The 26,240-nt window shown below is 38.0% G+C and overlaps 4 protein-coding genes across 20 annotated transcripts in view; 3 read left to right on the top strand and 1 right to left on the bottom strand.

The window, feature by feature from the left end:
* Positions 1–739, top strand: LOC131437887 (LYR motif-containing protein 2). Its single transcript, XM_058607533.1, has 2 exons — positions 1–226; positions 384–739. The coding sequence occupies exons 1-2, from the start codon at positions 188–190 to the stop codon at positions 624–626; spliced, it is 282 nt and encodes a 93-aa protein (XP_058463516.1). The 5' UTR covers positions 1–187; the 3' UTR covers positions 627–739.
* Positions 703–2,350, bottom strand: LOC131437886 (transmembrane protein 39A). Its single transcript, XM_058607532.1, has 3 exons — positions 1,881–2,350; positions 1,033–1,818; positions 703–976 (listed from the first exon to the last, which is right to left on the bottom strand). Exons 1-3 carry the CDS (start codon positions 2,247–2,249, stop codon positions 740–742), a joined length of 1,392 nt encoding a protein of 463 aa, XP_058463515.1. The 5' UTR covers positions 2,250–2,350; the 3' UTR covers positions 703–739.
* An 847-nt stretch (positions 2,351–3,197) lies between these two features.
* LOC131437742 (membrane-bound transcription factor site-2 protease) lies at positions 3,198–5,323 on the top strand. The gene is made up of 4 exons (XM_058607287.1): positions 3,198–3,304; positions 3,373–3,521; positions 3,578–4,280; positions 4,341–5,323. Exons 2-4 carry the CDS (start codon positions 3,447–3,449, stop codon positions 5,090–5,092), a joined length of 1,530 nt encoding a protein of 509 aa, XP_058463270.1. The 5' UTR covers positions 3,198–3,304; positions 3,373–3,446; the 3' UTR covers positions 5,093–5,323.
* Positions 5,324–19,902: 14,579 nt separating this feature from the next.
* LOC131439121 (uncharacterized) overlaps positions 19,903–26,240 on the top strand; it is a 142,199-nt gene continuing 135,861 nt past the window's right edge. For 2 of the 17 annotated variants that reach the window (XM_058609765.1, XM_058609750.1), the window contains exons 1-2: positions 19,937–20,696; positions 24,531–25,217. In XM_058609765.1, coding sequence (XP_058465748.1) covers positions 24,920–25,217 — 298 coding nt within the window. In that variant the 5' untranslated portion in view covers positions 19,937–20,696; positions 24,531–24,919. Of the gene's footprint in view, positions 20,697–24,406; positions 25,218–26,240 lie in introns of those variants that run through there. The other 15 variants (XM_058609768.1, XM_058609766.1, XM_058609760.1 and 12 more) reach the window with 14 other exon arrangements.

Genomic DNA, 26,240 nt, shown 5'->3' with positions numbered 1-26,240 from the left:
GATATTGTTGTGAATCTAGTTTTTTCTAATAACGTGATTTTGACATCAAAGGAAATTTCTTTCGCCTTTCGATTTTAAGGCGCAGAATCAAGAACTATGTGGAATCGAGAAATATTTTATCTGACATCCCTGGTAAACATGAAAACATAGCAAATAACGATGTTAGCTCTCCACAAAACCATTAGAAATGTCTAAGCTACCGAAATCAGCACTTAGTTTCAAACAGGTAAGACCACTCAAAATAACCTAGTTTGAATCAAAATACATATTTGAATACTGTTTCGATCTGTTAACCTACGCTTGTACACGATTGATTAGGCAACAGTTTGCACAAAAAAATATAAATGCGATAGTGATACGTTAACACAACTCCAAATTTACAGTTTATGCTGCGCCAGGAAGTCTTGAAGCTATACAGAACAATTTTTCGAACTATAAGACAAGTTCCGGATGCATCCAGTCGTCAAGAGCTCTGCAACTGGGCTCGAGCTGACTTTCGCGCTAATAAACACCTAACAGAAGAACTTGCGATTAAAATGTTAATTCAACACGCCAATCGATCCTTAAAAGAATTACAAACCAGTTTGGATTTAAGCGGGAGTTCCAACAATTCTAAATCGAACTGATATAGGAATTTGAAAAACGCATCAGCTTCGTTCGGAACTGCTCCTTAAATTGAGCATTGTATTTCACTCTTCACGATTATAGTTATTATTAGCAAATAAATATTTTTATTATATTACTGCGTTTTGAATTTGTCGTTAAATCCGTTTTCGCCGGCGTATATTCGCTTTGCGATCATGTAATCACGAGATATTTTGAACAATGTAAAATAATTCGCTAACAATAGAAAGCATAACGATATCAGATTGTGCCACTCGCGTGACAAACACAGAATCAGCAACTGAAGGGCCACCAGTCCAACTTGAACGCCAAACAGGACCATGTAAATTAGCGCAGGGTTCTTGAATATGGTCTGGAAGGAAATATGATTCATTGTGTTAATTTTAAATTACTAAGATGTTCACTTACGTAAAACCGTATATGACTGTTATTAGCCGGAATGGCCGAAGTGCAGTATCCGGATGCCCTGTAGATTTCTCCCATGTGTTTTACATATGCACCATAGGGAAAAATCGTAGTTTTGGACCAGGCATACGGCGGTGGATGATGCGTTCGATGAGTCATCCGGTTCCACTGTCCTAAATGTAGTGCGGCGCGATGGAATACGTCACAGTACTTAACGGGAAAGCAATAGGCAACGCACATTGTAAAACCTCCGATAAAAATAAATCCTAGATGCTGTGTCGCCCAAAATATATCGTAATAAAGATGCTTTGGAACTAAAACACACGGTACGAAACCCGAATAGTAAGCATTCAACACAGAGGTAAAAATAATTTGCTTGAACCGATTATTAAAATCCGTCTTCAGTGCATCGATTTCTGACCGAACTGCAATTGCATTCGAGGAACAACTGTGCACCGGCATTCCGTTGATGCAATTCACTTCTGTGTCAACGATTGTGCGTAGAAACTGCTCCAAGTTAAACCCAAAAATGGTCAGGTAGAGCACAAACGGGTATGACAAACAAAACAGATAAAGGTAACTGTTTTTTTGGAAAATTTGGATACCGCAACCAACGAATGAAATCATGACGCAAGCTAAAAATATATACTTTGCAATTTTCTTGCTTATTTCCACGTACGATTCCGGACAATTGAGATCAATTAGTTTGAGTATGCAACAGTACAATAAGCGTCGACTGGCCATAACGTAGATGAAAATTGCCAAATCCCAATCAATTAAATAAAAGTTCTAAAAATAAAGAACATAAATCTAGAAATCTGGAATGTCATCGGCGAACTAAATGAACCTACCACGGCTTGTCGAGTATATGAATGCGGTAGCCACCAAACCGTTCGGTATAAATGCAGAAACTGCGTCGCACTAGCGATGATAGTAAATCCGAAAATAAGAAACTCATTCACCAGCTCCGAACTGTGCTCTACATTGGGGAACGGAACATGCTTTGGAAAAGGTGTTCCAAAGCTGAACTGTCCATCTTCATCGCCATTGAAAACAGTGGCCCCGGCGAGTGGCAGCTCATCGCCGTTTACACCGATGTTTGCTCCTGGCCCATTTATACCGCCACCTCCGACACCAGCCGGTTGGTGAAACTGTTGCGGATGGTGTAAATGGGCTCGATGATGGGAAAGTCGTGGAATTCGTCGATTGGTCACTGTCATTTTACCAAATTTGTTCGATGATCACTGCATTTCTAATGTTTACAATGAAACCAAATGAACTGCTTTGTTTTGGATTTGATTAACTCTTCAGGGATGCCAAGTCATTTTTTCAAAAATCAGTTATCAATCCAAAAACCTGTCTGTGTAAAATCTGTGCACGTTTCCCGTATCATTATAGCGGAATCATTTTGGTGAGCAAAACAAAAAACAAACAAAAAAGTTTCGCTATTTCCAACCGCTCTGTACTTTTTGGTGCTCATCTGTGATCGATTTCAAAAATCTGTGATCGATTCCAGAATCTGTGAAAATCTGAGCCATTTTAAAAATCTGTGCTGAAAATTGAAAATCTGTGAAATCCAGATTAATCTGTGAACCTGGAATCCCTGGTTCTTTTATTCTATATCACTCCTCTGACATTTTGATTCAACATAATAATGTATTGTAATTTCTGAGAACGCAATCCTTTCGTTTTCAGCAGAGATGCCAGGTAAAAATTTTAAATATCTGCAGACAGGGTTGCAAAAGTCTGTATATCCGAAAAAAAATCTGCAGTTAGCAAGTATGTCTTTATTTCTGTATAAAGTATGATACGCTAAACTGACTTAGCGAGCAAAAAAAAAGATCGGGGCAATTTCAAAAGTCTGTAAATTTTGACGAAAGTCTGCAAAAATCTAGATTTTCTAAAGTCTGCTAAGTCTGCACAACAAAAAATGTCTGCAGCATTATGTACGAAATATGCAGCTTTATAGACAAATCTGCAGATCTGACATCTCCTAGTTTTCAACGTGAATGTTGACAGATGACTTATTGGCCGTTATCAAAATAACGCGACATTTTCGTTATCAAAAAAGCAACATTTAACAACATAATCTTCTTACTGTGCGTCTTAAACTCCGTTCACAGCTTCACCAGAAATTGTTGTCAGAAGTAATGCGAACACCCAACACAAAAGGAAATTTTCGAAAAACAAATCAAAAAAAGATCAATGAATTAACTGCTAACAGGTTTTTCATTCCTTTTGTTTTGAATCATAGTCGGCATAACAATTCTAACCGGTTAGCATCAAAGTATATTTATTCTGTTGAACTCAATTTAGGAACTAGGGTTATATTATCCATGTTAGTGGAATGATGTGATAGATTGATTGAAAGCTGAGTTGCATCCAGGATTTTCTTTACGAATACGGTGCCCACGGAAATGGAATTTCTAATATTTCTGGGCGTGGTGATTATCATCTACGCTGTACTATTATTCTTTGACAATTTTTTTAAGGTAACTACGCTGTGTTTCTAATCTATAAAGATTAATTATTTAAGTTTATATTTCAGAGTTGCATGCATTACCCTTACGAAGCCTTTCTGAAAAATACTGGATTGTCGGTAAAATTCTTTCGAATTCAATGGCACACAACAGCTCTCAATAGGTCTATTGTTAAATGGAGTACGGCCTATCCTAAACTCCTGGACCTCAATTTCAGTCTAGGTGTGTACATGTCCTTGTTGCTGATGCCTTTGGCATCTTGCTTGATTATTATCTCGGCATTCCACACCAAGGACATGGGTAAGAGTAACTCAGATGTAACTAGCAGCGGTTCAAGTGTTTCATGGACTGGTTACCGAGAAACAGTCTCACTTGACCTGTTGATTCCAGGGATAAATCTACCGATCAACGAAATTGGCTACTACATATCGGCCTTGGCGATAAATAGTATTATTCATGAATTAGGTCATGGGCTGGCAGCGGTCCTGGAAGATGTTCCGATCAAAGGTTTCGGACTACATGTAATGTTGATACTTCCAATGGCGTACACTCAATTGGATCCCGATCAACTAAATGCACTAAAAATGTGGAAACGACTAAAAGTACTCTCTGCTGGAATTTGGCACAACTTATTATTGGCCTCCATTTCCTATTTGCTGTTTATAACAACTCCGGTTATGTTGTCAACTATCTACAAAGTAAATGAATCTGTGTTAGTGACTGATATCAAGAACAATTCACCATTGCTGGGAACTAAAGGATTGGAAAAGGGTATGGTCTCCCCTGTCGTCTATTTCAATTGAACTGTTGATAAAATTTCTGAAATTTTAGGTGATATTATAACATCTATCAACGATTGTGATATCCACAATGATATATCATGGTATAGCTGTTTGCTGGATTCGCTACAATCACAACCATCCTACTGTATTTCACCTGATTTTGTTCACTTAAACGATGAATCGGTTCCCATTTCTCACAGAAACGACGGGTTAATCGAGTGTTGTAATTCGGAAAATAAGGCGTCAAACTGCTTCGAGTACATGGTCGATGTTAATGAGGAAGATGTGGCCCTGCCGCAGCACATGTGTCTCAACATTAGAAAAATGATCGAAAATTCCTTCGGTTACTGCCAGCACAAGCCGTCCTGCTCCGAAGGCCACTGCTTTAAGCCGATGATCAACAACTTCACCACCATCATGCACATTCGAAGAGACGGCAAAGCGGATGTAATTTATATAGGACATCCGGCAGATCTTACAAGAACGATTCAAATCACACAGTTCGTTCCAAAGACTTCCTTTTTTCGACCCGGATTCGCGGACTCCATACAGTTGTTATTGAAATATGTAACTGTTTTTGCTCTGGGACTGGCGATCATCAACGTGATTCCATGCTTCGGATTCGATGGACAGCATATTGTGAGTACAGTGCTCTCCAGTAGCATCGTCGTCAATCGGGTGCCACAGAAAAGCAAACGAGATATGGTAGCGTTATGTATAAACATCATTGGAACGTTATTCGTTTTTATACTGCTGACGAAAGTGTTCTGGCAAATGATTTTCAAGGCTATGTGGGACTAACGTGATTCACTTTCTCTCTGTGAGTAGAATAGTACAACGTACAGTAAACATTGGAACGTGGGAGTTGCGAAACCGTAGTAAATATGGAAAACACAATCTACAGTCAATAGAGTCTAAGGTGACAAATCTGAAGTAAAATGACGGATGGATATATCCTGAGCATCATTGATAGTGGTAGTTCATGTACTGACTTAGGACGTAGCTAATTACAATTCCATGTTTTAAAAGAAACCTTTCATTTTGCTTATCATTTGGGCCGAAACTAGAGGTGATTCAAATTACTAGGTGCATTCGCTTCGAATTTTAGGGTCGCTATAACAGCAATAATGCACAAGTTTCAAACTATTTTTCCTGTGGTATTGCTGCTTAGAGGCTAAGCAAAGATATTGTTTTCATTTCTACCACAATTCATTGAATGAAAGTCGAGTAATCGGTAAAATGATTCCTTTCTCACCACCAACTAACATGACGTACAAACTCTACTAGTTTTTACTCAAATTTTGAAGATTTTATTCGATTTTGCCATCGTACTCTAAACGACGATTTGAATTTTTGTTGTATCCGAAAATAAGCAGTAATTTTTGGTAGGACCATAAGACCTTTCATTTGACCCTAAACCATAAAGACCTTTCATTTGACCCTATAACTCTAAAACCGGAAGTCGGATCCATATGAGATTCAGATCCGTATGGGACCGTGAGACCATTCATTTGAATCTAATGTCGTTTTCGCTTGAGAAAACTGAAACTGACCCAAGGTAGTTTCATCAAACAAACACTTTTCACGAAACTGTGTTGATTTCGCACTTAGCAACGGGGGTTTGAGTAAAACTGATTTAAAAACCAGGTTCGAAACTGACTCGATTTTCAGTTCAACAACGTTGAAACTAGGTTCGAAACTGACTTCAAACAAACGGTTTGACAGCAGTTAGAGTGGAAACTGGGTTAGGTTTGGCATCAAGCGAAAACGACATAAGTTTGTAAAAATCGGTCAAACCATCGCTGAGAAATTTTAATTTATTTGTTTATTCGTCAAACAAATGTAGACTACAGACAAAAGTTACAATGGTTTCTTATATGCTATACATTATTTCTACGATTTGTTGACATAGAACGACCTTTGAGAAAGCCATGTTGTTTTGGAGTTATGCAATTTTTCACTTGTTGAAATATTTTTCCATTGATAATTTTTTCAAATAATTGAGAATGCACGAGATAATGGCAATTCCTCGATAATTACGTATGTCTGATTTTGAGCCTAATTCAAAGACCGGTACTAAAAAGGAGGATTTCCATGTTTCTGGAAATATTCACGTTCTTAGAGATAAGTTGAAAAGATGGTGTAATGGTGTTGTGAGTTCAGTAGCTTCATTTTGGCTGGGCTTTTCATGCGATTGAAATTCTGACAGTAGACAAGAATTTCAATCGCATTCTGTTGTGAATGCGAAGAAATTTGAGGTTTTGAATGAAGTGTAGTGTCACTTACGTCATTATAGGATACTTCCTCAATAGAGAGCGTCGTTATTTCCAAAAATTCGGTCTTGAAAAATTGTGTTCGGCTTCCCGGATTAGTTAGAGTCGGCGAATTTGTTCACTTGTCAAGAATTTCCCATAAGAGTCCAGGTCGGCCAGCGCTTCCTTATGTCGTTTTCGTTTTTAAATTGCACTACTATTGCTGCACTGAAACCGTTCGTTTTTACCAATTGCACTACACCAGTGCTACACATTTTCTGCACCGATACCACTGGTGTAGCACTCATCAAAAGTTTGGTGCAGCTCTGTGCAATTGAATCGTTTATTGTAGTCAATGGTTACTGTTTATGTTTTCGTCATTTTTGTTCGTTTATTCATGCCTCAGTGTAGCACTGCACCGGTGTAGTGCAAATTAAAAACGAAAACGCCATTAGGTTTCATTAGTGGATGGTGCAGCTTCGATGTCATTACTTCCTAAGACCGGAATAGTGTTGTTTTGAATACTTCTTGTTCCTTTGTAAGGGTTGATTGTTTCACCTTTTTGAAAATTTATGAATTTTGAGGCAATATCTGCACCTGTATGTCCGGAGAATTGAACCCGTGCAGCTGCTAGTAAGTCCTTGTACAAGGGTAAGGTATATTGTAATGACATATTATTGTTGTTGTTGTGGCAGGCATTGTTACTATTTGTGTTGAAATTGCTGTTCGAGTGCACGTTGTTGTCGTTGTGTTTGTTGCTGCTGTTGTTGTCGTTTTTGCTGTTGTAGTTGTTGTTGTTGTTTTTACTGCGTAATTAGGTTTTTTACCATCGCTGCTAACCTCAATCTAATAAACACATTTTGACAGTACAACAGTACTGTTTGTAAACATAGATGTTTTTGTTTGTCTGTTGACAAATGAGACCATTTACGATCAATATCGCCTAAATAGAGTTTTAAAAACATTTGTTCACGATTGGATACGGTTTGTTTTGGAAAATTATAAAAAATAGTCACTAGATGCAAAGTGTAAAGATGATTGTTTGAGATGTGTTCTTCGATTTTTGTTTAAGCTTGTTTGTAAACAGTACCGCTGAATTGTCAAGGATGAATTCTTGTTCATTTATGACGTCACGATAAAAAATCTAATATTTGTTTCTGTTATTGTTGTTGTTTTTGAAATTTGTATTATTTTGTTGTTTCCGCTTCCGATGTTTCCGTCTGAGGTTTGCTTTTTCTGCTTGTTTTTCTTGCAGCCGTCGAGTGCGCTGTTTCTTGTCATACTCACCCCAGTCTCGTTTCCAGATTTTTTTATTTCCAATGAAGCACCAGCCACCGTCGCATGCTTGAATTTCCTTCTCTGTTTCTAAAGTTGTGCTGTCGAGTTCCAGAGTACAGTCCAATAGTTCTTGTAGGATTGGATGGGCGAATTTCTCTTGTAGTGTTGGGTTAGAATATTCTGACGATAAAAATTTAACTTCGTCCATAATTTGGTAGACGATTTTGTTCGTGTCTATGTTGAGACTACTAGCGTCAGCATCGAGTTTCGAAATCGTCAAATTTGTGAAGTAGTGATGGGCGAGCGTTCTCGAGCCGTTCTTTTGAACCGACTCGTAGCAATGAGCGAACGAACCACGGCTCTTCAAAATTGAACCGCGGCTCTCAAGAAGAGTTGCCATTTTAAAATCTGCGTTTCAACTTAGAAAATCTGTGTGCCTGTGTACACCCAAATTTAATTGCGTTGTTGGTTAAACGATAATGCTTTTTAATGAAGCTGTCAAAAATGCATAGGACCATTTATTCAGCAGTGAATTTTCAAAGAATTCTGTCGTAATAAAAGAAAAATAGATTTTTTTCCAAATGGAATTTACTGCACTACGCGATACGATTAAAAAAAATATACACGCGACAAGGTTATCGGGAGAAAATAAATGTATCGGGAGAAAATAAACGAGATCTATATTGGAATACATGACTACTATTTCCGGTGCTTCCAGAACCGGAGACCAGGAGCCAGGATAACCGGAATCGGTTTGGTTAGTTGCCTACTGGTAATGGCTATCGATTTGTGTAGTTTTGAGACCAGCTTAGAATTTTTTTTCCGTTTTTTTGTTTCGCCGGTTTAAGTGCCGGTATACAACATTTAACATACTTTACCCTATAACTCCGGAACCGAAAGTCGAATCCAGATGAAATTCAGGAATTCCGTATGGGACCGTGAGACCTTTCATTTGAATCTAAGTTTGCAAAATCGATTCAGCCATCTCCGAGAAAACTTAGTAAGATTATTTGACAAATACACACACAAATATTGCTCAGCTCTATGAATCGGTTTTTCAAGTGATTGCATAACCTTTCTATAAGAGAAAGGCAATAATATGGCGCCTCTACTAATGAGATGATTATTGGTACAATAGCACTACATGTGTCTGTGAATTCACTCTAAGCAAGCGATACGGCCATGGAATAAGATTTATTATATGCGAACAATATCGAATTATTCAATTAGGTTGAAGCTGGGGAAAACTGAACGATACAGTAATACTAATAGTGAAGTTATCAACTAATTTACATGTTAATACACGGTACCGCTGGATATTGGAAAACTACAATACGATAATTGAATCGCTGCAATTATTGATCTATTAAAAGATGTTTTCTTACGTGTCTTGACCAAAACAGATGTCCCTCAAAGGTCTCGATGATAGAAACAAAGTACAACACAGTGTAGTGAACAATAAGACGATTGTGAGGTGATCAAAACTAAAGAACAAAAAGCACAGGCAATGCCGGATGCTTTTAAATATTGAAACGGAAATTACACAGTAACGCGATACACACTGGGCCGTATGAACAAAATGTAGCAAGATTGAATTCCGGTAGTAAATGCTACATGTGGATCACGTTCCTGTCAAAAGCAGAGACTTCACTACACAACAACTTTTGAACATGTAGTGCTTACTACAATTTTTCGGTAGGTAGCTCTACAGGGTCCGGCACTCGAAGTGTAACCAATTAAAAAGGCCATAAATTCAGTTCGGAAAATTACTTTTACTTAATTCAAAGTACAAAATGTGTAAAAATAATACAAAATTCAGAATCAATTCACTTTTGCTCGATATGACCACCTTTTGCATTGACTATGGCCTTAAGACGGTCAAAAAACGAATCGCAAGTTGCCGAATGTGACTTGCAGGTATTTAGGCCCACTCGCGGACAATAACTTTTTTCAGCGCCTCGAGACTGGTGTATCTTTTAGTTCGGACTTTGCTCTCCAAAATGGCCCAAAGAGAATAATCCATTGGATTCGCATCTGGTGAATTCGAGAGCCATTGTGTGGACGTGATGAAGTTCGGAACGTTGTTTTTCAGCCATTCTTGGTTCACTCGAGCTTTGTGAGACGGTGCCGAGTCCTGCTGAAACGTCCATGGTCTGCCACCGAAATGTTTGTCTGTTTACGGCTTCAAAGCAACCTCCAGAATACTTTCCCGATAATATGTCGCATTTACCTTGACGCCAGGCTCGATGAAAACGATTGGAGAGCGCCCATCTGCGGTTACAGCGGCCCAAACCATTATCTGTTGCGGGTGCTGCCTCCTGGTGGCCAATCGATGACTCAAATTCTCGTATGAACGGTCGGTCAAGTAAACCTTATCGTTTTGAGAGTTTACGAATTGCTCAATTGGAAAAATTTTCTCGTCAGAAAATACAATGTTCGGGAATTGACCGCTTTCGGCCAAACGAAGCAACTCCTTCGCTCTCTCAAGTCAAGATTTTTTTTTCGCGTTCACTTTTGGCAAAATGCTTTCTTGCGCTTGTAAACAATACAACTCCAAACTGTCATTTAGCAAATTTAGCGCGAGTGGTCTGAAGTTGGTTACACTTCGAGAATAAAACAAAGTGGCATTTTTGCAGCAGTAGATCTGTTTCTTGCTTTGTACATGCTTATTCGATCTTATCCGGCTCTGTGGCGATACTGCACGCAGTAAATGCTAAAATTCGAAAGTAGCGTTAACTACATATTCGAACTTGTTTTTTTATTCATACCAACCCGCGTTATACTCTGTGGAGAAGATACTACAAATATCAGACTTTACTACATTTTATTCATACGGCCCAATAACTCTTACGCTCCACCAAGCGGTGAGTGCGGTCATTTTAGAAAGTACGAATCCGATTTTTTTTAAAATTATTGTAAGCAACATACATGTCTTTATTATTTATCTTTGGGATTACCTTGAGCGTCGGAGCATAGTGAAATTGTGAACCGAAACATTAGCTTCGCTGAAAACTCAAGCCATGAGTTCCCTCGCAAACATTTGAGTGAAAAAAATACTTCTTGCAGTTCAGTGCGTTTTTATTCTCGGAATACTTTTGTCGAATTGAATGTCGTTTTCGCTTGATGCCAAACCTATCCCCGTTTCCACCCTAACTGCCCCGTCAAACCGTTTGTTTGAAGCTAGTTTCGAACCTGGTTTCAACATTGTTGAACTGTAAATCGAGTCAGTTTCGAACCTGGTTTTTATATCAGGTTTACTCAGATCCCCGTTGCTAAGTGCGGAACCAACACAGTTTCGTTAAAAGTGTTTGTTTGATGAAACTACTCTGAGTCAGTTCCAGTTTTCTCAAGCGAAAACGACATAAGAATACAAGAATACATTGTTTTTCATTATCGTTTCTAGATCCGGTTTTTGAGATCATCAAAGATGTTTTCAACAGAAATTTGGAGATTTCAATGTAGCTAAGTGAGAAGCCCAACATAAGTGTATCAAAATCGTAAAATGTTGACTCCAAACCGGTTAAAATGGAACGGGTTTGAATCATTTTTGCGCTTCCCATTTTTAATAAAGAATAATGACTTGAGCTAAGGATTCCATGCACACAAACATAATTAAAAATGCACATATGACAGCTTTCCCAAACAGTACACTGAACCAAACAACTCCAAATATATGGAATATTTCCCGATATACACTGCATGAAAAAATAAGCTGTAAATACGGTTTAGAATTGCAATCTGATACTAACTTGGAAGAGAACACATTGTTTTATGAAAAGCCCTATTTATATAAATATGTGTGAAATGTGCACGCAAAACTAAACAAATTAATCTTAATGGTAATTCCAGATTTTTACCAACATTTCCAAATTAAGTACTACAATTTCTTGATTTGAAAAATATTTCCACTTGTATTCATGTTTGCTGTGATAATGAATACGGTTCCAGTGAAGAAATACACAACATCAGGTTGTTAAATAAATCATGCTCAATTATTTTTGACATTTAATTTCTAGGTGCACGATAAACGCAAACTGCTTAACATGACTGAACTAATTGCCTTTTTCGTCACGAGATGGTGTTACTGTGCTGTCTTTTTCGATTTGTATTGGATTCGTTAAAGTGATCCATATTGATATATAATATATTGCATGCTAAACGCAAACTATTAAACAATATTGAAATAGTAACCTTTTTCGTCGCGAGATAGAGTAACTGTGATGTCTTTCTCGATTTGTATTGGATTCCCTGGAGTGATCAATATTAATATATAATATATTTGAAGGCATTCACACACAACGTCACCGTTACGGACCGTCTTGACGGCCGGAACGTGTGAACGTTCCGGTAAAGAAAGTATTAATTTTATTAATTTTGACAGACGCTTACGTTCTAGTGACAGTGACGGAAGAAGGCGGACCGTCTGAATCGTACATTACTCTGTGGTGCTTTCAGATACGTAGTTTAAATTTAGAAGTTATTATTGTAAATATGAAATAGAACTTTGTGCTCTGTAATTGCAACGTTTACGTGCAGATCCTGCAACTGCCGATGTTAACAATTTTCTTCTTCACATTTTACTGCGTTCCCGAAAAAAGAATAACAATCGAACTTATACATAGAAAAAGGACAGGGTCATAGTTAAAAAATTTTCCTGTAATAGCATAGAATTTCGATTTTTTTTGATACACACATTTTGCTTGACAGAACATAGATTTTCAAATGTATTAGAATAAATCAACGATTTTCATAAAGATTCTAAAAAAACAGATTCTTTAGATATTTCTTCCTAATTTTATTTATTTTGTGCATCACAATTAAAAAAATCACATAATACATTGAAAAAATCAGAAAAATATTGATAAATAAGCCGATGATGGAGTATTTTTGAAGACGCTTCTTATAGAAATCATGATATGCGGTGTCCACTGTATCTCTAATATGTATTGAAAGTGTGCAAAATTTGAAAAAAATAAATGGAGAAGTAGTTTTCGAATGACGACGGACGCATTGAAAGTTTATTGTCTATAAAATCGAATGAAACAATTTATTTTGCTAGGGGCACGTAGTGTCTACCACTTTCTAAAAATCATCACCCTTATTCTTGTTCACGGCCGTATGCGATACGTTCGAATGTATATCACATTCGTATTCCCGTTTACGTTCGAATCGATCACACTTTAAAACATCGTACATGCATAAAAACAACGCCCATCCAACTTTAAACTATCAGTTCTGGTACAGACTTGAGTTATAATTAAAAATGTTTGATATCATTTGTTATTTCACTTGTTTTTTGCTGGTTTTGTATCCTCATGCTTGATTACGTCCGTATCAACTATTCGACGAACACATACTTTCGAATGAATGTGAACAAGCCATTCTTGTTTTCACTCGAATGTGTACGAACGCGATTCCTGTGCGAAAGAAGGATCGGCATCGCAGGTAGTTCTTTTTAGGAAGATTCCATGCATGTAAATATCGTACTCAGGACCAATTTTATTGATGTCGGTAAATGAAATTTTCAAATTAAACTTCGTGCAAAGTAAAAAAAGCAGTCCAATCAGAAGTATCTGCGGAAAATATGTTGTTTTTTTCTTGCAATTTTTTCATGTTTTCGATAGTCTACATATTTATTAGATTGGGAAAATCATGTATTTATTATAAAATAAAGCATGTTTACCCATAGCGCATTTTCCATAAAGTACCTAATAGATATAAAATTTGATCCGCAAAAACTTGGAACCGCGCATATATTCGAAGGCTCGCCAGAAAAAAAACAGCATTTTACTATGACTGCTATGCTTTCTAAATGTTCTATGCAAAACACAAATTTATGATTTGATTGCAAATCTCCTCTAGATTCGAAAATGAATGTGTTGGAAATCGGTTAAACTTTTTTCAATGTGTTCGAACGGTTGATTCGCAACATTAAACTGACGAATCGAAACCACGGCATTTCGTCTATTCGTCCGTAAACGAGAATGGGACTTTTCGTTCGTACGAATGATGTTCGAATCCGCGTATCGTTCGTAACTAAACTGGCATATATTCTAGCGTTTCGCATAATCACAATAATTGAACTGATTTTATCAAGGCTTAGCATTTATTTTTAGAAGTTTACTGATATTTGAATATTTTGTGGCAAACGAGTTGCGTTCGAATTCATTCGAGTGAAAACAAGAATGGCTTATTCGAATTTGTTCGAAAGTATCCGTTCGTCGTATGGTCGATACGGACGTAAACAAGAATGAGGGTGCATATTTTTTCGTTGTATTTAAATGATGATGATACATTTCAATAATGTTTTGTCAAATTTTCAAGTCAGTCGAAGCAGAATTCTTTGCCAGTGTACCTCTGCAGAATGAGATAAGTAAAGATAAAGCCCCATAACTTTCAGAGTTTTGTACCGATAGGGTTAAAAAAACGACAAAATATTCTCGAAATGCTTTACTATAAGATACAATTACTATAAGATACAGATTACTATAATACAAAGATAAAATAAATGATTTTCCACAAGTGTTAGACCCTACCCGCCCATTAACGCAAAATTTTTGTGTTACTGTTAGTTAAAATAACAAGCTTATCTTTGTTTTATTCTGATTGAATTCACGTGTGATATAAACTACATGGAAATAAAGTTGTCTTTCACACATAGGGAATTCGTGTGAGAAGAGATCTAATTGTTGTAGTTGGAATATTTCAGGAGAACTTCGTTACCGTTCCGGAACGTAGTGGAAGGTTTTGAAAATACGCGGCGAATAGTCGAGTAGATGGCAGTAGTGAGCTTCTTGTTTCCAACGTACAGCAAATTTGAAATTCACACAGGATTTCGAAAAAAAAAATTTCAAGCCCGTACAGATGATATCTGTGGTTTCAACAAATGATGAGATGAGATAACATGAATTTAGTTTCCTACACAAATTGATTGTAAAGCCAGAAAAAAAAGATGTTCTAGAAAGGAATATTTGTTTTTGTGTGAAATAAAACTTATTGAACAAATCACCGGTGGTGCTCATTGTGAACAGATATCTCTATTTACGAACGTTTGCAAGAAAGTTTTTGCTATGAGTATTTATATAAATACTTTTTGAACGCTCTTGGCGATGAGATAATTATAATTGGGGACTACAACGTCCTAAACTCCTGGCTGTTCCCGGTTTGTTACTTTCCTTCCAAATCATATTATTTCGAGTACATTCGGGATGGATTTGGCAAATAGGATTTGAATCTAACGTCATATTAAATCCTAACATTAGCCTTAGAATCCTATATACTGTTTTACAATTTATTGCCTATTTTTGATGAGTGAGTTGAGAATTTGCATTTTAATTGTCATTGTGATAGTTGTCAATCACCGGAGAACCTTGCGGCGACAGCAACAATCATTTATCAAATGCTAACCTTATGAAGCATAGTCATTAGCTGGCGCACATCTTCATGAACTAATGAATGAATGAAGCAGCTCCACTTGCTTGGGTTGCGCTGTGAATTCTACCTGTCATACTAATGTATGTGAATAGTACAGAGGGTGCAACTCTTTCGGTAATATTCGTTACTTCAATGTGCAAGCCCTGGTTTTTAGCCTTCGCTATAGCAATGCGAAATCCTTAATTTTAGTTTGACGAGTTCTAGTTTGTTTTGCCTCTCTCATATAGAAAGGCTATGCAATCACTGTGGAAATCGACTTTTTAGCCGAGGCCCGGAGATCCGAATGTCATATACCATTCGACTCAGCTCGACGAACTGAGCAAATGTCTGTGAGTGTGTGTGTGTGTGTGTGTGTGTGTGTGTGTGTGTGTGTGTGTGTGTGTGTGTGTGTATGTGTCCGTGTGTGTGTATGTGTATGTAACAAAAATATGCACTTACTTTTCTCAGAGATGGCTAAACCGATTTTCACAAACAAAGATTCAAATGAAAGGTCTCATAGTCCCATAGCCTGCTATTGAATTTCATTCCGATCCGACTTCCGGTTCCGGAGATATAGGATGATATGTACCAAAAAAGTGAAAAAAGTATGCACTCACTCTTCTCAGAGATGGCTGAACCGATTTTCACAAACTAAGATTCAAATAAAAGGTATTATTGTCCCATAGCATGCTATTGAATTTCATTTGAATGTGACCTTCGGTTCCGGAGTTACATGGTAATATATGAAAATTTGAGAAAAAGTTTACACTCAATTATCTCTGGAATAACTCAACCGATTTTCGCAAACTAAGATTCAAATAAAAGGTCTTATAATATCCTAAAAATTTTGCAAAACATTTTATTTGGACTTCCGGTTCCGGAACTAAAGCGTGATAAGTGGAAAATTACCATTTTTATTAATATTTTTCCACGAACGATGGTCAAAAACAGTTACAAATCCCATAAAACTGTCTGATAAATTCTTCTAGGTTGAAGAGCTTGTTAGTTTTTGGGCATGAAAACTTAATTCGGAACTACTGATCAACTTTTTTCCTGTTCCGAGAGCACCGAAAGTGGAGAAGAAAAACTCCTAAAACTAAATTTACTTCGATTTCTCTGCGATGCTTGAAACGATTCTCACAAATCTTGATTTGAATTAAAGTTCATACTGTCTTTAAAGCTACTGTGAAATTTCAGGGCGATGAGTGTCAAAGTTTTCAAATCGCCATATAGAGTGACAATATGTACAACACCGTAAGAAGAATAAAACACAAAACGAACAAGGCGTGCTTTGTTCTATTTCGTACAGGTTGTGTAGTGATGTCAATAATAATAATAATAATAATAATAATAATAATAATAATAATAATAATAATAATAATAATAATAATAATAATAATAATAATAATAATAATAATAATAATAATAATAATAATAATAATAATAATAATAATAATAATAATAATAATAATAATAATAATAATAATAATCATCTGAATCCGGTTTCGGAAAAATTGGAAATAGTGATTAAAAACTGCAAAAATGATCCCACTTTTCTTGGAGATGGCCAAATCGATTTTCACAAACTTATAGGTTCAAAAGAAAAGTCTTACAGTTTCATACGGAATTCCTTTATTTGTTGTGGATACTACTTTCGGTTCCGGAACTACAGGGTAAACAGGATTTATAGAGTTTATGAGATTAGGTCCGAGTCAATTTTCCTATTTCAATTCAAAAAACAGTTGTTTTCGTTAATTTCACGGTTATATTTATGGTGTAATGAGTAATATGAGAAAGGCATCATTACACCACTAGGTGGATTAAAATATGTTTTTTTATTGCTATCACTGTGTAGGTGGGAGCGTTGTCGTGCTGCAAAATGACTTTCTAATTTCTTGCGGAGCATTCTGGGCAATGTTTGATTCCAATTCATCATTTGAAGTCAGAATCAATTAGTAGCTGAGAAGTGGGTAATAGTGCGCGGTACATATTAGTGCGCATCTCATTGTGAGCTCCTGTTAACGTTTACCACTATTTACTTGCAGAAGAAAATATTGAGATTTTGCCCTATTAACTTGATTCGGCTACATTTCACCTTCCATATAGATTTGATACCAATATAAATTTTTTAGATTTAGTAACAGCTTTTCGTCCCAACGAAGTTTTCATCGTGTATTCCGAGTATTACGGAAATTCAGTATTCGAATATTACGGATAATTTATCGTGCGCACCTTTACCCTTATTTTGTGGCTTTAATTCTCGTAAGCAACATAATTGTAATCGTTCATTTGAGAATATTGTAAAGTAAGGTTTTAAGTTTCCGTAGACGTGTTTAAGATCTTAAAAAAGGTAATATTTTATTTATAATGCTTTAAAAAGCTTAGGTGCGCGATAATCGCCACCTCTCTTCTACAGGGTTACTTAACGGAACCAGACACATTATGTTCTTCGGTTGAACTGGAACCAAACAAGGATGAGAAGAACCAAACAAGGATGAGATAAACCGAACAAGGCATCGGAAAGTAGAAGAATGAAGATTTAAAGTCGTCTAGTAGTTTCCATCACAGAGCACTGGACTGCCGAATGCCGGTGCCTTCGCATAATACTATGAAGCTGTGGGTGAAAACTTTTGTAAAAACAGGTTATGTGATCAAAATAAAACCTCCGGGCCAAGTCCGGATTGTCCGGACACCTGAGAATGTCGAACGAGTTCGATCCGCCCTTGTGAAGAGTTCCGTGCATTCGGGTAAGAAACATTCGGCTGCTCTTTTCGTCGTTCTTTCCATCGTCGTTTCATCCATATACAGTCTGTTACATAAAAGCGTGGTCACGACTCGATAAAGTGGAATTGTGAGATTTTTTTTAACACAGACGGCAGTAGTGTCCTTCGGAAGGCCCACCTTGGATTGGCCCTCTCAGTCGTCCGATGCCAATCCAATTGAGAACGTTTGGGATCAAATGATGATGAAGCTAGGGGAGAACCGACCACACAATTTAAAGCAGCTTGTTAGTCGAATTCACAAAGTTTGGAGGTCGTTTTCAGCAAAATACGCGCAAAATCTCGCTCAAAGTATATCTCGAAGGTGTCAAGCCATTATTAACGCTGAAGAGAATTTTTGAATTTTTGATCTAATAAAACAATATTCAAAAGGGGGGGACGGGTATAGCGTGATGGATACGTCGATGCCTTTCACGCAGTCCGCCTGGGTTCGATTCCCAACCCCGCACATAGGGTCAGAAAGTTTTTCTGTTCCGAAGAGGTGAATGACATTAATGTTAAAGCCTCTATAATAGAAACAAAAAAAAAAAAAAATATTCAAAAGCATTTTCGTGTTTAGTTTTTTTCATTTTCTCGCAACAGTGATTACACTATTATGTAACAGACTGTAAGATCGTCATCACCAGGCAGTTGAAACCGGCCGATTGTGGAGCTCGTTTATCGTTCGAGAACAAGATGCTCGAAATATTAGGCAGTGATGAGATTTCTATAAGCGACATAATGTCGAGCGACGAAGCCCACTTTCACTTGGCGCGATTAACAAGCAACATTGTCGTTATTATGCAGAGACGAAATCGTTACAGGTTGTGAAGATGCCCCTCCATTAATTTAAAATGTTTTTTAAACTTACGACTATCTGTATCGTACGACTGATTCTTCAAAAACGAGTTATAAATAAAAACGCAGTGAGCGACACTCCAGTGCTCCATGATGGAAAACTACTAGATGTTTGGTTCCAGAGTAACCGGAGATGTCTGGTTCCTTTGCATTACCCTGTGTTTACAGTTTCCTTCGAAGCGATTAAGTTTTGCAGTTGATTTCGATGGTTGGTCTTGTCAATCCTTGATTTTCAGCGCCAGGGATCCACGAAAAAATCATGTTTCATCGTAAGTCACGCTTTGTTTCATGCCGAGAAAGCAAAATGTCGTTCGCCGTTTCTCGATTTTCCTAATACTCAGTTCATGAGGAACCTATTTTTCTACCTTCGGAATCTTTCTCATGACGTGTAGACAATCAGAATAGCACTAAATTTTCACCTCAATTTTCATACTGACGTGCAACTCATTTTTAAAATGTCTCAACCTTACGAAAACAAAACACGATACTTTTGTGCGTAGGTGCAAATCTTACATTGATCTTAGAACTAGGAATTAAACCCATGTAGGCTGAATGAAAAACATGTGCATCATTCCGTCACAGCTTCCTTGTCATGCCATGTCAGGCTGATTGCGTCGATGTGTATTTTGCTTACGATTTTACACCACTGCTGGGATTATTTCGCTTACCTCATTGGATGACAAATCTCTAAATGGCACCATCCAACTCAATGTTGTTCTTACGACACGAATATGCAAAACTGCGCGATTCAATTCTTTCAATCAACCAACAGCGATTGCATTGCAGTACATCAAACAGGGCAACACAGGAGCCGCATGGTCCGCCAAACATACTCATTGAAGGAGGCGCAGGTCGTTTTCGTGCCAGGAGCCCTGTACGTAGCGGAATGAATTCTCGGAAGCGGTTCTCGCGCGTTCATCGCATTCTGGGCGCTCGGAAATGAGGCTTCGTTTGCGATTGTTCGGTTTCCGTTGGTATCATGGGGCTGCCACGATGCGACAGTTGCCCAGCCGGTGGCGTTAGTTCGGCTAAGATGTTCATTTCAACCGAACAAGCCTCGGCGTGCTGCGGATCTTTTTCTCTCGCAATCCTCAGTTGTTGCAGCGCCATTGACCGGTTCGGGTTAGTTTGTCAGTACGTCGGGTTGAAAAACAGCATAACTCGGATACCGCAAAAAGTATGGACAGTCAAAGGGGGTGTAAAATAAAACATAACACATACAGTTCCAGAACCTGCAGCACCGGTTTTTGAGTTATATACGCGCGTTTCACTCTGCAGTACAGTTCGATACGAGTCGGTCGGTCGCCTTTGTCCTGGAGTAGCTGATTGAATGTGGGGGCGGGGGTCCAAGGATATGCTGTGAATGGGAAAAAGTGCCGTTGAATTTCCAGCTTGGATGGAGTGAGAATATTACAGAGATGCAGTTTAGGATGTTTTCTGCGGTCTTGATGATATGGCTAACACCGGATGATGGGCCCGATCTATTATAGATGGAATATCTGAAAGAACCGTTACCGTGGGATGGATTAAGTGAGAGAAGTGCGACTGACGACTGGGATGAAAAACTTGCTCGCTCTCTTCGTGTGATAATGGGCCCAGCTGATGATGTTTTTTTTGCTGATCAGTAGAAGTAAATTCTGTGGAGGTTCATGAGCAAAGTGAAAGAATAAGCGAGCGGAAAAGTGATACGTCTAATTTTAGCAAAAAAAGAAGAGTGATGAGGTGAAGAGCAAAAGTAATTCAAATTTTCTCTATAGCCACCACGCGGCCTGTGATATTTGTTTTGTTTCCCTGTTATTTACCTAAATAGTGGTAAATTCGAACGCGCATTCGAGTGAAAGAGAAGTGAGTTCACTGTTGTTCGATATCAAGATGGCATTTATTCTGAGGACCGTGCTGCCAAAATTTCATTACTTTTCGGAACGACGGTCGATCACGTTTGTACTTCAAGCGAACCACGAATTTAATTTGGATGATACTCTAAAGTAACTGCATTGTGTACCTGAACCTTCGAATATTACCAATGTTCGACGTATATGTTTAAAGCCAATTTCCTGTGCATGCAATCAGTGCATTAACAGTTAAAATTTAACTACCATTGCAACTTAGAAGTTCAACCTAATTCGCAAAATACAGGGTCCGACAAGCAAAAACATTTTATTTAAAGTTTATTCAATTTCACTTGAGAACACATCACTTTTTGAAAATACACTGGCAAAGTTTAACTTATTCACCCTTGAGTACAACCACTCATCGTAAACGATCAAGGAATGCATCATTTGAGGCTCGTAGATGTTCTTGTGATATTTTATCCTATAATACCTCTAGATATGAATGGATGTTCTTTTTTGAATAAACTCACCCTGTTGTCTCAATACCATTATAGTACTTCTCCTCTGTAGTAACAGCTTTCCAAATCAGGCGAAAACTTTGGATGTTCATGGAGAGCTTTAGTGCACGAAATAATGCGCTTTTTCAGGCACTTATTTTTGTACATTTCGTCATCCATAGTTATGCTTGTCACGAAAACCAGAGATTTTTACCGCACCTGCAAATACCTTACAAATTTATCGACGGAACAAAAAATTCAACTAACTAGGACCATAAATAAAATAAATTTTATTTGATTTATGCTAGGGCTCTTATCCATTTTCACGTACGTTTCATAGTCCACGAGGATGCATCTATTTCGTTGTACAACTTCCGGCACGTCTTTTGGCCACTAGATTCTGTTCCAGTGTCCTGTTTGATTGCTTGCTGGTCCGGTAAGAGCGAAATCAGTCTCAAAGACGAATCCTGTTGACGGTGCTTCGGTGCTCATTGTGCTCAACACATTCAAATACGGATTCCGATTTTTGTGCCGTTTTTGGTTTTAGCGCTGCACTGGTTTAGTGTAGCACCGAATATACTCGTTCCAATTTGGGGGTAATCAAGGCATCCTTTCCTGCCCTATTCCTGTGTAGTGCCACCGTTGAAAACCAAAACCTTATTAACTCCACCACGACGCTTGCTGTGATCCTGCCAATCGATGCTATGCCGCTGTTTAAGAACGCTGCATATGATCGATTTAACCAATTTCAACGACTTCATGATTTCTTAACCTGACCAATTCAATTGATTCCAACATTGATTTCCGGTTCGCGATTTCCATCAAATGTTACTTCTTTGAAACAAAATAAATCGTAACGAAATTTTCAGTATTGAAATATTTTTTTACATTTGGGTCACAAATTTCACTAATTTCGAATGTTTCATTCATCAGTCTTTTTCCAGTCTGTTGTTTTTTTAGGTGGGTACTGATCAAAAGTTCGTTTGCACCAGAGAACTAATTAGACTATAACGTATTAGATAGCAATATTAGGATTATCCAATTGTTTCTGTATGATCTTTTAATCAGTTGTGAATTTGATAACATGAAATAATTTGAAGTCATCAGCAGAATATAGTTTTATAAACGGTTCTGGTTGACTTCCTTGAAAAAGCCCAGAGACATCATCGAATGGTGAAGTTGCACAGTCGACATACTTACTTTCAAACAACTACAAATTTTTAAATTTTTTTTTTTTGTTTCAATTATAGAGGCTTTAACATCTTAGGTCATTCGCCTCTTCGGACCAGAAAATCTTTCTGACCCTATGTGCGGGGTTGGGAATCGAACCCAGGCGGGCTGCATGAAAGGCATCGACTATCCCATTACGCTACACCCGTCCCCAAAAATTTTTAAATGTCCTGTCCTTTGTCGGCGGAGATGCTGAAAAGTACTGATCACAATCACTCAGCACTTCATGATCGAGGTCATCTTTCGTTTTCCTCCACTGCGAAGAAACAGCAGAAGTCCGATGAGAATGTCACTTATGCTAAGTGAACAGCGCATAAAACAAATCCGTAGAAGATGATGTGCACAGCAGTCTTTTCTACGGTATTAACGAACCGCACAGAGAGCAAATCGATTCGATACTGATTTTTCTTTTGTGAGAGGGCTTAGGTAGAACGCGGACACAAACAGCGGAATTTTTTTGTGTCGTTGGAGTAGTTGTACGCTCGTGAACAAACGGCGCTTTCTTGGATTCAATTCATACGGAACCCAATCGCATACATTTTGGATCAATCTCATTGCCCTTAAACGTTGGAAAATGGCTGACTGAGTAACTTCGAATGATTTTGGAAGTTCTTCTTGCGTTTGTGGCGGGTCTTGATCGAACAGTTCCTCCAATACTTCACCTTCAAACTTTGGGGCGCTTCGGGTCGTTCTTCGTTTTGCAAATCAAAATTGCCACTTCTAAATCATGCCAACCACTTTCGATGTGTTTCAGTTGGAGCGTTTCCATTAAAATACAATGACTTTAGGCGGCTGTTTTATTTATATTGGAATAGCTCATCGCATAAACACTTAACTCGCCACAAAGCTCGTCAATGCGGGACAGTTACATATCAGATGATATGAAGTACCGTAATCGCCTTCACACAAATCACACGAATAATATTCAACACGCTGAATAGTAGCCATGTGATAGTAGAGTTTGCAATGTCCAGTCAGAGCTATGACCAGAATACTGCAATGCTGCTTGGAAAAATGCAATAGACATTTTGACATTTTCAGATTCAAATCTGATGAAAATGGTTTCGTCCGAGCGTGAGTTGGCAAGCTGCGCCAGTTACTGGCATGTTTGGATGCAGCCCAATAACGAGGCTTGTGCTTTATCCAACTAGTTGACTGTGGTAAAGCTGGTTCTGGACCTACGAAATAATTCGCTTTACCAGCTCTAACCCTTTTTGTAATACCAGAATGCCCTGGTACCCATAAGAAGTAAACAACATTTGAAATACCTAGATCATCAATTAAAGCCACCTGACTGTCGGAACAAAAATAAATTTGTTTACCACAGATTCCCTGTTGAAGTGACTATTGTACCCCACACAGAATCGCATAGATTTCTGCTTGGAACACAGTACAGTATCCACCACGTGAATGACACTGATCTTGTCTCATTTCACGAGAATAGACACCAGCACCTGACAATATTTCGTACTTCTATGTGTCGGCTTTACACGATGCGCTTTGTGAGATAATTCGTTTATTTAGGCCGAATATCTTAGAAATGCAAGAAACGTCCAGATCTGGTGCAATCCTAAAAAAAAATTTTCTATCGACTTTGAGAATTTGAGAACGCGTAACTTCGGTAATCCGTGTAGAAAAAACCGCAAAATGGACGAATTTTTTTAAAATTTCAAATGTCTTAGAAATACGTCCAGATCTGGTGTAAAATAAAAAAAATCATAAAAAAGGACTTTGGGACTTTCCGAGATCGAACATTTTTTTTATGTTTTAGTAATGCATGAAACGTCGAGATCTGGTGTAATGAAATAACGTTTTTGAAAAATATAAAAATTTTCTAAGCGTCAGAGAGTTGACTTTAAAAAAATTTCGGGATAACACCAGATCTCGACGTTTTATGCATTTCCAAGGCAAGACCTCAGTGTATTCGATTTTTTGCCTTCAGCCATTCACTGCTACACTTTAAATTTAATACTTCTCGTGCATCTCTAAATGTATTGATCATACCAAAGGAAATTTACACAATCGCTTGAAATACTCGAGTAAATAGACCTTACCTTCCGGAAGTCGTTAACGATTGTTTAAGCTGCCGAATTTTTGTTCTTGTTTCCATTATTTGTTAGAAATTGCAGTGTTATCGTGGCGGTGAAATTTCATTGAATACCAAAAAAGAAATTACAGTGAGTCAAGTTAGTTTACATGCAGTGCTAAGTGAAATGAAATATGCTTCGACGAAACGTAACGAGAAAGAAAAAACAAATGAAGTAGCATCGTAATCTTCGGGCTTTCTCTCATGCGGTGGCGATAATACACACATACACACACGCACGGTCGCGTGGTGTCCGGTAAAGGGAGGAAGAACAAAACATTCACACCCACCGAGTGAAAGAATGCGAATAGCTGCCGTCGGGGAGATTGTCACCGCTAGTAGAAGGGCCGGCGTTACCGTGGGAATCACTCGGAAGGTCAAAGTCGCAGACCCGGCTGTCGGTTGTCGTTCTTAGCGGAAAAGATGAGTGACAAGTTGGCCGGTGGTGGACGGTACAACCGTATCAGCCCATCATCTGGACGGGGATCCATTATTGCCTACTCTCCGTTGCCGAAGTCCGAACAGGATTGCATTCAGGCACCGGGGAACAACTGTCTCGCGATTCCGTTGTCCGCCATACAGACGGATAATAACATCTACCAGAAATCGGCTCCACCGCCTCCAATCGGAACTGTGGGACAAAAAGGGATCGGCCAGAACCCTCACCCGGTCCCGGACGGAGTGGCCAACAAACATGCCGGTCAGAATAATAATACTAACGGTAACGTAGATCTAGAATAGATGTTAGTTGTACTAGAAGGTGTTAAATGTTTTCTTACGTTTGCTCGTGTGCACCAAGGTTATTCGCCTTTTGATAAAGGGAAGAAAAAAACCGCTAGAGAATGATTGTATAACTTGTTTACTTGTAATTCAATGTCACTGGTTTCATTTGTATGCATTCACTGCGCCGGATCTCGCAGAGCGTTTCTCAGATCATTAATGCACCCTCTTTCTCTTTTTCATCTCCTGTGTTGCCTTTTTTATCGGATTGTTAACCATTAAGAATAGACAGTTTAGTGTGATGCGTGTTTACGTCTTTTGTAGCTACTGAGTTTTATTTAGAACAGTTTTCCGCTTTTGAGAAGCTTTAGAAACCACTCAACGGGTAGCCCCGACCTTTACGCACTGGTAATCATTATAGGAAAGTGCTTTCAGAAACAGAGAAACGTGCTTCCGTACTAGCAAACGGTTTTCAGCACATCACGTTGGTGGCGGTAGTGTTTTGACTTCCTTTCTGCGTCCTTTGTTTTCGCAGTTTTTTCTCCCTCAAACATGAATGCAAAACATAGCTCAATTTTATAGTCTGACATTGGTTAAATCAATGTCGTTCGTGCAGCAAAAGTGGTTTCAGCACAATTTTTGGCAGAGTTTTCTTTTGTTTCCCGAAACTGATAGAACTTTACGACTCTCACTCCGTAAAATAAACTTTTCAAGTGAAAGAAGAATACTGTTTAATGTTATTTTTTAAACAGATTACTAAAACTATGCTTGACTGCAGTGCTTACGTTAGTTTCTAACATTTGTTGTTATTCAAAATTCTACTTTATGGTGTGGAATGAGTCCAGTTCTTTGTAAAATTATTTGGTATTTTCCCATTACCACATTTAACATTTGTTTTTTTTTTCGTTTCGTCTTTAACACATCAGGCAATTTTTCAATTCCTCAAATTACCACAATGTGCATGGATAATTAGCTTGAACTTGTCTGGACATTCCATTTCGATGCATTCGCGATTCATGTTGAA

This window comes from Malaya genurostris, chromosome 3, assembly GCF_030247185.1.
Source record: "Malaya genurostris strain Urasoe2022 chromosome 3, Malgen_1.1, whole genome shotgun sequence".
Classification (NCBI taxonomy): domain Eukaryota; kingdom Metazoa; phylum Arthropoda; class Insecta; order Diptera; family Culicidae; genus Malaya; species Malaya genurostris.
Note: the sequence above shows the minus strand (reverse complement) of the source record. Positions and strands in the feature narration are given on the sequence as shown.

Coding starts and splice junctions, on each gene's coding strand:
- LOC131437887 (XM_058607533.1), top strand. CDS start 188: ATGTCTAAGCTACCGAAATCAGCACTTAGTTTCAAACAG. Junction 227..383: donor CAGCACTTAGTTTCAAACAG/GTAAGACCACTC, acceptor CCAAATTTACAG/TTTATGCTGCGCCAGGAAGT.
- LOC131437886 (XM_058607532.1), bottom strand. CDS start 2,249: ATGACAGTGACCAATCGACGAATTCCACGACTTTCCCATCATCGAGCC. Junction 1,819..1,880: donor CATATACTCGACAAGCCGTG/GTAGGTTCATTT, acceptor CTTTATTTTTAG/AACTTTTATTTAATTGATTG. Junction 977..1,032: donor ACAGTCATATACGGTTTTAC/GTAAGTGAACAT, acceptor ATTTCCTTCCAG/ACCATATTCAAGAACCCTGC.
- LOC131437742 (XM_058607287.1), top strand. CDS start 3,447: ATGGAATTTCTAATATTTCTGGGCGTGGTGATTATCATCTACGCTGTA. Junction 3,522..3,577: donor TCTTTGACAATTTTTTTAAG/GTAACTACGCTG, acceptor TTTATATTTCAG/AGTTGCATGCATTACCCTTA. Junction 4,281..4,340: donor AACTAAAGGATTGGAAAAGG/GTATGGTCTCCC, acceptor CTGAAATTTTAG/GTGATATTATAACATCTATC.